The 15534-nt window shown below is 43.0% G+C and overlaps 2 protein-coding genes across 2 annotated transcripts; one reads left to right on the top strand and one right to left on the bottom strand.

Annotated features, from left to right (window-relative positions):
• Positions 1-8865: 8865 nt before the first annotated feature.
• On the bottom strand, positions 8866-10717 carry ankrd39 (ankyrin repeat domain 39). Its single transcript, XM_029439008.1, is given in 4 exon segments — positions 8866-9407; positions 9516-9741; positions 9743-9809; positions 9953-10717. Coding segments are annotated over 4 exon segments (534 nt in total). The 5' UTR covers positions 10047-10717; the 3' UTR covers positions 8866-9260.
• Positions 10718-11118: 401 nt separating this feature from the next.
• kctd9a (potassium channel tetramerization domain containing 9a) lies at positions 11119-15453 on the top strand. Its single transcript, XM_029439000.1, has 11 exons — positions 11119-11261; positions 11356-11399; positions 11701-11797; positions 11909-11967; positions 12050-12178; positions 12259-12326; positions 12415-12510; positions 12594-12743; positions 13256-13361; positions 13442-13575; positions 14014-15453. The coding sequence occupies exons 4-11, from the start codon at positions 11940-11942 to the stop codon at positions 14128-14130; spliced, it is 828 nt and encodes a 275-aa protein (XP_029294860.1). The 5' UTR covers positions 11119-11261; positions 11356-11399; positions 11701-11797; positions 11909-11939; the 3' UTR covers positions 14131-15453.
• The last annotated feature ends 81 nt before the right edge of the window (positions 15454-15534 follow it).

The raw sequence follows: 15534 nt of genomic DNA, 5'->3' as shown, positions 1-15534 counted from the left end.
ATATATTATATTTACTGCAGTAAATATATACAAAAATGTAATATATTTGACAACAAAGTAAAAGATTCAGGGAAAGGAAAGAATAACTAAAACTTTCAGGGTCTACTAAAGAAATGTAGGAAAATTAAAGTAATGGTTTCTTAACCACAGTGTGCACCGTAATGCAATTTGAATTATTTTCACGCAACATATTCACTCCCTATTCAATGCATTGTCTGTTTCAACGTGATGTTTGTTGTTTTGCTCCACACAAATGCTGATGTGTTGTCGCGAAAGCGCAGCTTTTATTTTGAATGTCCAAACAGCCGGACTTCCGACTTTATTCCGGCTGTGACTTTCCAGCTTGTCGCAGGTCTGCCCGGGTTGGTAGAAACCTGGCTCCCCCTGCCATCCACAGCACCAGAGCTCCCCCAGAGCCCCCAGAGCTCCACCAGAGCTCCACCAGAGCTCCCAGAGCTCCACCAGAGCTCCCCCAGAGCCCCACCAGAGCTCCACCAGAGCCCCACCAGAGCCCCCAGAGCTCCACCAGAGCCCCACCAGAGCCCCCAGAGCTCCACCAGCTCTCCACACCGCGCTCTCTTTGCATTGTGGGATTTGAGACTAGACGATACACAGGATAATAATGGTGACTTTAAATAATTATAGCGCTCCTGTGTTACATTACAATTACCATAGTGGAAATTAACTACATGCACTCATTTCTACAAACTCAGTCCTGATTGCATAATACATACGAATATTAAATACATGTAGAGTTAAATAAGATCTCTATAAGGTCATTGAAGACTGGAAGAGTTCATTCTTATTGAACACCACTTTTACTTTGAAAGGACACTTTGGGATCATTGAGAAAAGTCTCATGAAGACATAAAAGAACAATAATATATATTGTTTTGCCTTTTACAAAGAACATGGTTACCACATATTCTTAAACATCACATTCAAGTACTTTTCAAGGACGTTCCAGGTCAGTTACCTCAACAGCGCATTTGACGTTTTTACACTTTTACAATGAGAACTAACAGGCTTTACAGAAGCTCACAGAAAAAACGTTCAATTTCTAGTTTTGCACAAAACATATAAATTCAAGCACTTTCAATGACCGTTCAAGGATTTCAAGGACTTTTGGGAACCATGAAAGAAGCTCTTAGTGACGAAACTAAAAGTATATTGTGCGTTAAGGCCACGAGAGCAGAAGCTGATACGTGAGAAGACCAAAGTTTCTAAGTGTAAAGAGAAGTTCACCGACTGAGCGAGAGCGGGTAATATCACGAGTGTGTGTCCGAGGAGGGAAATGTGGTATTTACCGGAAATCAGATAACCAGCCTGAATACTAATTCACTGACATAAAGCACTTTCATCACCTTCATGTTCAAAACAACTATAAAATAGCTTTATTGTGCTGGCGTAAAGATCATATACTTTGGCAGCATTTCAAAGAGCATCGGAATTTAAAATGTATCTGCCGGCTCAGCACAAACACAAATTTGCACCGCCTGATCAAACGCATAGTTCATACCCGAAGAGCTCATATGGTCTTTGATTTCATGACACAATTGACAAATGATTGACGACTGAAGCTGCAGAGACACATGAGGCCCGGCTTGGTAGTTAGATTAAAGAAAAGGGTGACAAAGAAACAGACTTGTGTTTCAACATGTGTTCGACCTTTCATCTCCCACGAGCCTCGTGTGGTGTTAAATCACCAAATGTGGTGACTTTATATTTAACTTTATACTTTATTGGAGATCTAAATGGAGTATTTTGAGGTTAGTACTGAGGAGTCGCATATAAAGACAACTGAGCAAAGTAATAAAGATACTCTCTTCTACCTGTCCTCCACAAACACCTTCGTATTGCTGTTTTAGTGATCAGCAAACACACGACTCATCAAGACGAGATTATACGGTAATAACTCTAATGTCATATAATAAAGTGTGAGAGCAAAACAGAAATACAAACTTCACTAAAGGAAATGTATCACGCGGTAACAAGGTACGTCAAATACTGCACACGCCCCGAGAGAAACAATATATCAAATACATATAAAGGAGAGAATCATAAAAGCCATAAAACTAAATTCATCAGCGTTTATGAACTCCACGAACAAGCTTTAACTTGTTCCTGCTGTGAATTAATCTAAAGTTATTATATTTGTCTTGTTAGCTGCTTTGTCGTTCTCACACACTTAATAAACTCACATGCAGACGCACGTTTTCTTACATTTATGTTAAATTCTTGCAGCCGACTGATCGTCTATTTAAAGGGCCAGCGTGCAGAACGTGGGAGGATCTATGAGCTGACATGGAATATAATATTTATTTGTTTAGTGTATAATAGAATAAGTAGAATGAGCCCTTCATAGGGAGCGAGTCCTCTTCTGTCGCACCTCCATCTTCTACAGTAGCCCACAGCGGACAAACCAAACAAAAGGGGGGGGGGGGGACATTAGCTACAGAGGCCAGAACTCCTTTTGTGCCAGGCTGTTTTACTTTTGCTGTAAAGTTGAGCATTTTATGGAAATAGGCTCCCAAGCTCAAGTGGTCATTTGATGAACTGCCACTTCTTGTTTTCTATGTTGTTCTCTGACACGCTTCCAAAGGTGGGGTGAGCGCAAACGGCAGGCACACTGCTCCTTTAAACTGTGAGCTTTAGACGTCCTGGTGGGCACATTTAGTTCCCTGTGGACGGAGCTAAGCTCGCCCCATTATCTGTTCCCAGTCTTTATATTAAACTCAGCTCACCTGCTTCACGTACACACACGAGTGGAAGGCCAGACTCTTGGCCAGTTAGAGTTATAGTGACTAATGCTGAAGCACACGTCACACGTTTACACACTGAGCCATGCAGCAGATGGAGGGTGAATCTGTCAACCGCACACATACCAGAGGAAAAAAAACTAAACAAGCATGTTTATTGGGGAACTAATAGTGAGAGTTAAACGTGCAATGTGCTGCCATCAGCCACATCTTACGAGTTCAGAGCATCAAAACACGGCGGAGACGACCTTTGATGCAACGGCCGTTTGAAAGCCAGACATTTTAAAGACGCTTCTTTTTGGTGTCACTGATAAAGAGTTCCCCCGGGACGTGCAACGAGCTGTTAATGATTTAGAAACGTTCTGCAGAGGACAAGAAAGCCTTGGCAGGAGTCATAACATGTGGGGATTGTTTATTCATCGGGTTGCTTATTGTTTTCTCCTGATGATAGGGGAGGTGACTGATGTATCTGAAACTCTGCAAATCTTTCACCCCCCCCCCCCCCGGTCTGCTCAGCGAAAGCTTTTGGGTGGTAAGATTTGTTTCAAAACAGATGAGAGAGGAAAAAACTACAACGATTGCAGAGCAATAAAAGATTTTGGTTGTTTCTAGCGGCACAGGGGAGACGTCTTGATCACTGGCACACGTGAGAGAACTTGTATGATGTGGGGCATCGTTAATCATTAACCCGACTCTGAGATGTACACATGCCGTGGTCGCTCAAGAAACAGACGGCGCTGAACTGAAAGGCTCTAAAACGAAGGCATAACCTTTCTGATTTGTTATTAATAATTACTTTGCATCTGAATGGAGATGCTAAAGAAATCTCCACAGGTTGTTTACAAAAACGATGAAGTAATGTCACTGGAGGCAGGAGCACGAGCACGTTCGCTTTAAAGTCAGTTGAACCTTCGCTTGACAAAAGCTCAGTCCAAACACAAGTGTGTTTTAAGATGAGGAGGGGCATCTCTGACCACTCCTCACTTCCTTTCAGCGTAAGGAAATACGCCGGACCCTGTTAAAGCCAGGAATACCTTATGCAAAAGCAAACTGGAGGAAGGCTAAGCCACACATCAGCATGGGGACAAACAGAGAGTCATGCAACAATATCTGCCTGCAGGGACGCTTTGCATGAACATTTCCCTAGGAGCTTCTTCATCGCCCCAAAGTGCTGTTTTATTGTCCTCGCTTCTCCTGTTTGCATTCCATTGTTACTGAGCAAGTACAAATATCCTCCTTTATGCAGAGAGACCTCAGACAGTCCTTCCACTATACGTTGTTTGAGCCCAGCCCTCATCCGTCCATCAGCAGCGCCCCTGTTCTGCGCAGGGCCCCCCCAAACTCTGCTCACCACCCCCAGCCTGCTCTTTGACACGACGCTGTTGTGGCTTTCCGGGCCTTTATGCTGGCTGTTGTCTGAGGCAGATTGAAGACCCTTTGTGTGCGTCAGCCTCTGTCCTGAGTGGCCGCGAGGAACCTGCTGGGCTGCGAGTGGAGAGACAGGAATGCGCATATGAATGGGCCAGTGTGTGCCGGGCACCTGCTGACAGAGGGACGGCGTGCCTCTGTGAGTCTTAGTTCATCAGCGTAACCATCTTGTTCAATTACACGTGCAGCGCGGTGTTGCGTTCCCCGGTCATTCACACTGAATGGGGAGTATTGTCACTGCAGTTGTGAATATTTGTGCCGTAGGGGAGGTGGTGTCGGCTGCATTGTTTTAGGTGTGAATCATCACCATTACCAAAGCGCAGCTCCTCACGTCTGTTGTACTCAAACTATATTTCCCATCACTGAAGAATCTGATCGATACAAAACAAAGGCTGGCAGGATCTTCTCTTTACATGAAGTGTTCCTTTCATGCTCCATTATCCTTCGTCTGCTCATTTATAGACAGGTAGCCACTAAACATAGTCCGTTACAGGTGCATTTAAAGTGTTAAAGTATTACCAGCCAAATGTATTTAATCTATACTTTATCTACTCTACATACAGCGCAGGAAAAGGCTCCTGTGGGAGTGGATTACAGATTATTATATTGGATTACTGTTACTAACACATTTTATTTCTTTAGGAATATATAATAGAATATATATGCACTCTTTTTATAAAGTATGTTGTGAGTAAACAGTTGATTAATGTAGTGGATTCATTTGTATATTAAAGTAGAAAATAGGATATTAATTGTTGCCAAACTTTACGGGACTTGTTTGTTTTTAGGAGCTTTTAATCTCATGAAAACAAAGTGAAGCTGAATGACACATGTTGAGCACCATAAACCTGCACCAGCATATTTATAAACCACATTGTAACTGGAACTGGATGTGGAAAACATTTGCCTGTGCTGCAAGCAGATACATATAGTAGTATTCAACTTTGTATAACTGTCCCAGTTCATGTTATCTCAGAGTCTGCATGAAAACCAACCTTCCTGGCAGGTTTACTGTGAAATATATAGTCTTAAAACTTCTTAATTCTCAAGTCTTTGCTCTGAACGACAGAGGAGAAATGGGGAAAAGACATGCAAAGGACGGACGACAAGTAAACCTGTGCATGTACCCAATGCTGGAGAAGTGAGGAGCACGCACAGCAGATTGTTCCTCTGCACATTTGGCAGATGATGCACGATAATCTGATTTCTAACAAGTGTGATGGGACCTCCATATGTGATCCCAAAAGCTTCATTAATTGTCCTCTGACTCATATGGTTCAGTTTATGGGTTTGTTTGTCTGGCCCTGCTTTTGAGAAGATTACATCTCCATAATCAATAAAAACCAACCCGTCCACCACAGAGTCAGAGGAATACCATCTGGGAAAATAAACTTTCCTCCTCAAATATGCCCACAATAACAGAGAGATCACAGCGTGATCCATGAGCACAGCTTCCAGGGGAAACTTCTTCATGATTATGGCAGAGACGCTGCGACATTGTCCAGATGTGTTGCTTGAGTTTTAGCCCGAGTGTGGCTGCAGGAACCCAAATTCCCCGGACATACAGGACTGTCTCAGAAAATTAGAATATTGTGATAAAGTTCTTTATTTTCTGTAATGCAATTAAAAAAACAAAAATGTCATGCATTCTGGATTCATTACAAATCAACTGAAATATTGCAAGCCTTTTATTATTTTAATATTGCTGATTATGGCTTACAGCTTAAGAAAACTCAAAAATCCTATCTCAAAAAATTAGAATAGTTCCTCAGACCAAGTAAAAAAAAAGATTTATAACAGCAAAACAAAATCAAACATTTGAAAATGTCCATTAATGCACTCAGTACTTGGTTGGGAATCCTTTTGCACGGATTACTGCATCAATGCGGCGTGGCATGGAGGCAATCAGCCTGTGGCATTGCTGAGGTGTTATGGATGCCCAGGATGCTTCAATAGCGGCCTTTAGCTCATTAGCATTGTTGGGTCTGGTGTCTTTCAGCTTCTTCTTGTGTTTGTGGTGTTTTGATTATATCTACAAAAGCACGTGTGACGTTGTCCCGATGGATCACATGATAAGCCCGATGTTTCCCACAGTCACTGCGCTGGTGGCCTGGAAGAGCCGCGTGCAGCCTCTGGACTCACGGCTTTCGTCACCCGCTGACCTGGAAAATGGGAGCGTAAGATCTGCAACATCACTTCGACCGGCAGACGACATGCTGCTTTGAAGTGGGAGTGGGCCTAAATTGGATTAAGCAGCATCTCTGAGGAGCAGCTCCCGTAGATTTGATTACACACGCCCCCTCACCCAACACCCGCGCTCCTGCTTCCCCTGATGCAGATGAGACGAAGCGGGGCGGTGCTCCGTGCCAGAGTCTGGTCCTCCACTTCTTAGTGTGTGCCCATCTGCCAGCCATTTACCTGATTACTTGGGGATAACTCAGACAGCTCGGGCTGTGCCAGGGCAGCTGGGAGGCAAGAGAAGGGCATTAGTTGTGTACACGTGGACACAGGGAAGATAAAGGACCAGCTGACCCTCTGTGAAAACAAGCGTCCCGATGTCCACAACATGGAAATAACTGACATCTAAGTGGAGTAAAATAGCAAATGATATATTTCTCAGTGTTGAACGAGACACAGACTCATTTTACAGCTTTGACACACTAAAGCTGAAGCGCTGTAATAAAAACCACTGACTTCAAATCCTCCACGCAAACATGGCACACAGACCACCTTCTATTTCTGAGGGGGGAAAACATCCAGCCCTGGTTTAACTTGGACTCATTATGGTGGAAGTGGGTTCCAGGTCCAGGAAGTTTCATTGCTTTCCAAATAAATCTGACTAAACAGAGCTGTAATCCAAATTCCTCATCTTGTGGAGTCCTCCTATTACGAGAAAGCTCTGAAAAGCTAGGCTTAAAAATCACACAATATCCCCGTAGATATCCCCGACGTGTTGCAACAGTTGTACTGGAGTTAAGTAGCAGAGTTAATTGAAAGAAACGTGCTTACAAAGCTGCTTATTTTCAACCACCACACACCAGCCTCTGATTGTTTCCACATAAGGGGGGGCAAAGCGGCTCTCAAACTCAAACCAGCCCGTGGAGAAAATGATTTTAAAAAAAGAACGAGGCCCTTCCCTTTAATATTCCTCCGCTTTTACTGAGTGACACAGAGGGTTTTCATTACCTCGCTCGCTGCTCGCAAATCTTAGACATCAACTTTGATTATGTTACATAGAAGCTGGCAAGGGAACAATCGGGAGGTGCTGTGGGCGGGTGTGAGAGTGTGTGTGCCAGTCAAAATTACTGGTTTGATTCAAATAGCATAATATGCTTTGTTCCCCTCTGCTATTGTGAAAACAAACAGGGATATACTCCAACCGATCTCCTCAGTGAGCAGTAAAAAACACCAAACCCTGCTATTACCGACTTGTGGCACTCAAAATGGGTGATCCTGTTTACAGCTCCTCAGCTGTGTGGAAGGAGGAACTCGTCACTGAGTGTAAACAGCTCTTTTAGTTTAGTTCTGCGAGCTAAAATACCCCAATCCCACCCCCCGCCCCTGACACCCCATCTCCTTGTGCTGTGTGGCGTCAGCTGCAATGAGCTCCAGATGTGGCCTGGCACCCCTCCAGTCACGGCACTGGATGTGGTTTGAAGGTAGTTTGGAAACACCACCCACCAGCGGACCCAATGAAAGTTCCTCAGACTGCAGCGAGAGGTTTGTGTTGCGGCGTCGTCGTGTTTGCGAGGTCTGCAGGAGCGCGGGAGAAGTGCAGCACACAGTGCACATCTGTGCAAGGCTTGCGGGGATCTGCCTCTTGCACGTGCATGTGTTACTTATTGAACATGCTGTGAATAAGTAAGTATATGAGACAATAGTTAAAGTATTTCCATCTGTTTCAGTAGATATGGAAATATCAACATCCTTTATTCCCCCACAAGCTTCCATCCTTTGTTCCCTGTGAATGTAAATGCCAGTAATGTGCTCGGCCTTTGATGAGCTAAAGAAAGGACGAGTTATCTCAAGACAAAAGCTAATAACGGCTAACGCTTAAAAATAAAGATTCTGTGTGACGGTGAAGCTATTATTGAGTTTTGCTTTAATCTTCCCTGACAGCTCACATTGATACACAAAGAGGCATCAATAAGCTCGGGAATAATAATTACTGACAGTTCACTGGAAATACAAAGTTCAACGATCAACATCTGCTTTCAGTGTAAAGTGTGAGCGACTCCCGAAGCAGTAGGTCCAAAATGATTTGCTGAAACACTCAAGAGACGTTGAACTCGTACGGCAGAAGCAGCTGAGACATGTCACGAGCAAAATATGTAGGCTGAGCATCTCGAAAAGTCCATCTCAACTTCATTATTCGTTCCCCTCGTATGGTGGCACGAACAGAACAGTGGTGTCCACCGCTGATGTCTTACTGTCAGCTGCAACAGTTGCACTGATGCTGTTCTCTCCTTCTAACAGTCACCCCGTTTAGTTTCCCAACAGTGTGCCGTGAGGATCGAATGAGGTCACTGTGCGTGAGCTGCCAAGCTCATTCACATGTTGCACAGGGGGGGGGGGGGGCTGAAACACACACATGCTGCTTTTAAGACAATAGCTCCCCCTGCTGCCACGTGTCAAAAAGCACCGGACAGAAGTTTTAATACAAAGTGTGTCAAACATGTTCAAAGAAAACATTCTTTATTGCTGACGTTAGAGAAAACAGTGTTTATAAAACATATAGTTATATATATAGTTATAGTTAAACATATAGTTTTGTGTGAGAGACACGGTGTCATCATGCTGCATGTAAATTAATGTTTTCTGTGCATTCATTTCCATAGCCTATAGTTGTAACTCTTTTCTTCTGTCTTGATATTTACTTTGTTTTTGTCCTTGTTGTGTCTCGTACGGTTCTGCTCTCCATGTGTTTGGTTTGCAACCCCCACGATGTAGCCAAATGTAGTGAATCCAGGTGGAGATGAGTGTCATCCTGACTTGTGCGGGCCTCACCTAGTATGTTTTGAGCTCATGTCATTTGTTAGAGTTCAGCATGCCCCAGATGCAGCGTGTCTGTCGTCACTGAGGGGGTTTTAAGAGCTCCTGCAGATCTCCCTGCGGTGCCAGCTGGAAGGGTAGCTGGAGCCTCTTGTTCACCTGGCTGCAGAGTGCAGCACTGTGCTCCAGCAGCAGCTGACACACCTCTTCATGACCTCGTTCTGCAGCCTGCTCAAGCATTTAATAGAGCAACAAGTACAGACGCCAGGTTAAAAGATCATCAAAGTGTCTCTCTGGAAATCTTTTATTTTCTTATTGTTGCTGGCAGTTCTGTACCTTATGTAATGGGGATGCACCGTCGTCGTCACAGAGCATTGGATCTGCTCTGTGCTGCAGCAGGAGTCTAACCACATCCAGATGACCGCAGTAGGCCGATCGATGGAGCGGCGTGGCTCCGCCTGGTGTCTGGGGAGATGCACAAGCACGATTCTCAAGGAGAAACTTGCAGACGGCGTGATGACCACTGCAACCTGCATAGTGCTGAGATAAAAATACACAACAAGTCTGTGCCTTTTTGGACCAAGTACTTGACCCTCTGCAGGTCCCCATCCATTGCAGAAGACCAGATACCTGCATAGAAGAACAACACAGTACTGTAGTTGAAAAAAACAATTGTCAGCCAAAGTGAAAACTAGTTTATGTAATATATTCTATAAATCTACTTTAAATATATCTAACAAGCCACCACATGCATGACACACATGAATGCAAACCTCGTTCAAAATCCATTTCACTCAGCGTCTGGTGAACACTGGGAGAGGAGGCTGGATGGGAGCAACACGAACAATGTTGTCTATCGGACGCCATTGTGTCAATAGGGATAACACAAATATAAAACAAAACAGTTCCAGATGGATTCAAACCTGAAGCTGGACACTAGTTTTTGAGTTGCATGCATGCATTGTATTGTGCCGTTTGACAGTTCCGTGTTTCTTCTTCTATCTTTAAAAATGGTCGACAACTTTGTGGTGCATTACCACCACCAACAGGCCTAGCTTTGAAACACACAAGCCCGAACAATTGTGAATTAAAGTTTAACCGAATAAAAAAAGTAGAAATTAGATATAGTTAGAAACAACGATGTTATTCTTGTTATCCAAAACCAAAAAACCTCCAGGGCTACACACGTTTGCACCACCAGACAACCCGACGTGTAAAACAAACGCGCCTATCCGACCAATCACAGAGCTGCAGGCAGAAGGACCCCTTCAGGTGCTCTCTGATTTCCCAGTTGTATAAAACAACCTGCGACACGTTACTTTGTGCTGTGACTGTGTATTGATCATTGGTGCAAAGGATCATTTATATATCACCAAAAACTACACTACAAAACGTATTCAGCACTTTTGTTATTAATTGATTATATGACTTAGCTTTTCCCTTTTAATGTCCGACATTGCAATAAGTACAATTTATTTATGTGGTATGCTGATAATAAATATAACATTTGAGACTGTAATTGTGAATGTGGACGATAGGATGAGGTATTAGTTGCAGTTTAAGAAAGGTTTTTAAACTCAAAGTGGTGTCATCTCAACAAGAAAGTGCAATATTTATATAAATATGCTTTTTTCAAATTTCCATTATGAACATATTGTTGTCATACAAAATACAAAAACTACTCATCACTTTTGTTATTAATTGATTATATGACTCATCTTTCCCAATAATTTGGACATTATTGGGAAAGATGAGTTTGCCATGAGCCCAATGTATGTATGTCATACGCAATATTTCAATTACTAACATATGTTTGTCATACTTTATAAATTATTATATGCGTTATAATACCTTCCTTAATACATTTTTAAAATCTTAAATAACTTATTGAAAGCTTGCACTTAACTAACAGATGCAGTCCATGAATACATGTAACATTTGACTTTTTATTTTGTTTTAGGTTGTAGCTGTATACGGGACCTTGTCAGACCTGCTATCAGTAGCAAGCAATAAATTAGGAATCAAAGCTGCTTCTTTATACAATGGAAAGGGTGGTCTCATAGATGACATTGCCCTTATAAGGTAAGATCACATGATGATAACAATAATAATAATAATTATAATTATAATGCATTATGAGCATGCAAGATTAATCTGTGATGCATCTGTGTTTCAGAGATGACGACGTGTTGTATGTGTCAGAAGGAGATCCATTCATTGGTGAGTGCTGTGGCATGTCTGCTGCAGACATGGGCGGATTATGAGTTAATGGGCCCCCCGGGCACAAACATGCAAAAGCCCCCCCACCACCACCTCTTCTACATAGGAGGCAGACTCACGCTTTATAGTTGTTTTGGTGTTTATCTGTGTCTCTTTGTAGTAGGGCTGTTCTTGACCACGGGGGGCGTGTGCCTGGTAGGCTCGTTCAGTAAACCATCCATGGCTGCAGGAGCCATTTTCAGTTTTAAGTGTGAATATGGTCTCAGACACTCAAGTCTTTTTCCTCTTTTTTATATCACAGACCCTCAAAATGAATCCAAGGTTACATCTGATCAGCATGGAGCTCACACCGATTGGCTGACCCTTAATATTGGTGGTCGTCCTTTCACCACCACCAGGTATCTGCGTTCTTACTGCCGTTTTCAGGAGTAACACACATTATAAAAGACTTGTGATTGCTGTACCACGGTGTATGTTCTGCTTTCATTGTGTTCTGTGTGTGTGTTCAGGAGCACCTTGGTCAGCAAGGAGCCAGAGAGTATGCTTGCTCACATGTTTCGAGACAAAGGTCAGTTAAAACTACAGAGCCGACGATTTCATTTTTGTTTTATGTGAGGCCTCTTCTTGACACTTTGTTGATCGTGCTCCAGATGTGTGGGGGAACAAGCAGGACAAGCACGGGGCTTACCTGATCGACCGCAGCCCCGAATACTTTGAGCCTATTCTCAACTACTTGCGACACGGTCAGCTCATCATCAATGAAGGCATAAATATACGAGGTAAGCTTTCTGACGAACCCTAAATGGAGAGAAGCCTGACGAGGGTCGTCAAATGTAATCTGATCAAATGTGTCCTCCAGGCGTCCTCGAGGAGGCTCGCTTCTTTGGAATTGAGCGACTTGCCGAACAGCTGGAAGTAGCACTTAAGGTAATACGACGTTTGGAAAGTGAATCGTTTTGATTTGGAAACACTCCCTTGAATGCATCGTGACTTGCCGCCCTTACTTTGGAAACAGAACACACAGCCACCGGAGGACCACTCTCCCATTTCCCGTAAGGAGTTTGTTCGCTTTCTTCTGGCAACACCCACCAAATCCGAGCTCCGCTGTCAGGTACGGCTGCACGAGATCCATTCACTCCGGCATCTCACTCCACTAAGTTAACATTTGACGACATTACTCTCACTGTCTTTTAGGGTCTTAACTTCAGTGGCGCGGATCTGTCCCGACTTGATCTGCGCTACATTAATTTCAAGATGGCTAATCTCAGCCGCTGCAATCTGACACATGCCAACCTGTGCTGCTCCAATCTGGAGCGGGCGGATCTTTCTGGAGCCAACCTGGATGTAAGTGTGAAAGCTCTTTTCTCCATGTGCTCATGTGAGCAGCAGAATGTTCTCAAAGCTGTGGGGAAGCGAACATTTCCTTCTCGCCTCGAAGTTGTGTGTCATTTGTGTGATATTTTTAATTGTTGGCGTCCCTGCTGGTTAACAGTGGACCACTTCACACCTGCTGCCCACTCAGATGTGTGGAGGAAGGGCCCTTCTGTTCTTAAACATGTTTGCCAAAGGCACACACCGACTCGCATTCACCTCAACAATAGAACAATACACACTTTCTCTCTCAGTCTGGAGACTGTTCGGGCTGCAACTAACAATTATTGTCATTTATGAATTAATCTGCAGTTTATTTTCTGGATTAATCGTTTAAAATGTCAGAAAGTATAAAGAAAAATGACTTCTTTCTTTATTTATTGGTCGACTAATTGTTGCGGCTGAAGTGACTTTGTTATTATTGTAGGGTGTAAGTCAATATGAGCTTAAAGGAGCATTACGAATGCCTTTGTTGTCTTCTGAAGGGTGCTAACTTACAAGGAGTGAAGATGCTCTGCTCCAATGCAGAGGGAGCTTCTCTCAAAGGATGCAATTTTGAAGATCCGTCTGGATTGAAGGCCAACCTGGAAGGTAATCCCAACGCTTAGTCACAGTAGAAGCCGTCAAACACTTATAGTCGTGCGTTTTAAACCAAATGTTGTTGTTATCAGGCGCTAACCTGAAGGGGGTTGACATGGAAGGAAGCCAAATGCCCGGCATCAACCTGCGTGTGGCCACTCTGAAAAACGCAACGCTGAAGAACTGTAACCTGCGGGGAGCCACTTTAGCGGGGACGGATCTCGAGGTGAGTTAGACGGGATTATCTCGACAAACATGTTGACTAAGATGTATATAATATATAATATAAGAGCTCAAAGTAGAGCACGGGCCTTCTGCACCTCAAGTGATGACAAATATAAACATCGAATCGTATTTATTGACAGTGAAAATAATTGTCTTCAGGGACATCGCAGGTTTTCCACCCGTTTGGAAATAGAAAGCATTAATGTCATTGCACAGAATACAACCAAATTAGGAATTTAATTGCACTTAAAAGACACAGAAAACAGCAGCCGACAACACTGCGTCTAAGATAATAATAATAAATAAACACAAATCAAATCTGCCCTAGAATAAGAGTATTTACTGCACTAGAATAAATATAGTTATTGCTCTATTATGCATTTAATTATTGCATTTAATCCCGTTTTACGGTTTCTTCTCTGCTGACTTTGTTTTGCAGAATTGTGACCTGTCCGGCTGCGATCTGCAAGAAGCGAACTTGAGAGGCTCCAATGTGAAAGGAGCCATTTTTGAAGAGATGCTGACCCCTCTGCACATGTCCCAGAGTGTCAGATAAGTGTGCACACAGTGCGGACGCTGTGTGTGTGGCCCTCTCCCTCCAGCCTCCTACAGTGTACTTCCAATCTCTCTTTACCTGTCCTCCGTACAGGTAGTTGTATGCACATCCCTGGCATTCCACCTATATTATGTTAGCTTTAAATATCTTGCACTAGGAGTTATTCAGGGTCGTCTATGTATGTTTGTACGGTTTTTAAATGTTCAGCTGCGTATATCACCAAAACAAAATAATGTTCCTCGTGTATGTAGATGTGTCTGGATGCAATCCAATGGACTATAATCATTTAATGTTCTACATAATGTATATTCACTTACTTGACGTGTTAATGGGAGTCACAATCAGATCATTTGCGTGCAGTCAAGTTCAGAGCACTGAGCTTCACTGGATGCTGCTGTAGCAGAAACAGAAGGTGGCGTTTACCAATAACTGTGGTTATATATTCCTCTTTAACTTCATTTAGCTGGATGCAACATATTCTAAAGGAAGCAATGCAAGCCAAAGCCATAACGATAGCACAGTCTAGCAGCTGTTAGTGCAGCGTGAGACTATGCGACAGGCTAGTTTTAAACACAGCTTGGGTATGCAATACATGAGGTTTCTCCGTTCCTACTTTTAAATCTTGTGTTCTTAAGAAAAGCTTTTCCTTGTTTGTGAATCTACCTCTTTTGTTTTTTTTAATCCGGTGGGCGAGTGATCCACAATTTGCATGCATTGGACTGTGGCACTGCTCATTGTAATGTTGACGTACGACATTCATTATCCTTCAGTTTCCCATTCGGAGAAAACTTTGTAACAGAAAAAGCCATTTTCACGTGTTCATGTTCCGATGTATCGACGTATATCACTTAATCATGCTTTGAACTTATTTGCACAAGTATATGTTCACTTATTGTACCTTTTTTTTGCTTATAATCTTATGTAAAATGCATTGTTAGAGTATGAAGGGGTTGTCAATTGTGTGTGTGTGTGTGTGTCTGTGTGTGTGTGTTCGTCTCTGACTGGTGAAGTTTCTCTAGCTGTAGCTCAAAGCTGCTCTGATGCAATACTGTTCGCTCAGTCCAATGGTAGGTACCCAGCCTGTGAGAATGATGAAGGCAATCATATTGTGTATTTTCAGCGTGAGCGTGAAAATCAATGGAAGAGCTTTAGTTATTTATTTTTGAATACATCTCACTGAATGCAATATGGGGCAATGGTTGCTTTGTGTTTGAGACGGGGAGCGGTGTAGGTCTCCCTACATCTATGATTATTGCACTTGACCGTGGAAATATATTTCCATGAATGACTGTTATAAATAAACTGCTATGAAGAAGAAGAAAACAGCTTTGTCGTCTGGTTTTTAATCCTTTATGGTGTCTTTTAGTCATGAAAGTGGCAGGAAATGGCTAACTTCTTAATCTT

The sequence above is a fragment of the Cottoperca gobio genome, chromosome 9 (genome assembly GCF_900634415.1).
Source record: "Cottoperca gobio chromosome 9, fCotGob3.1, whole genome shotgun sequence".
Lineage (NCBI taxonomy): Eukaryota > Metazoa > Chordata > Actinopteri > Perciformes > Bovichtidae > Cottoperca > Cottoperca gobio.
The sequence above is the reverse complement of the archived record's forward strand: the minus strand, read 5'-3'. Positions and strand labels throughout refer to the sequence as shown.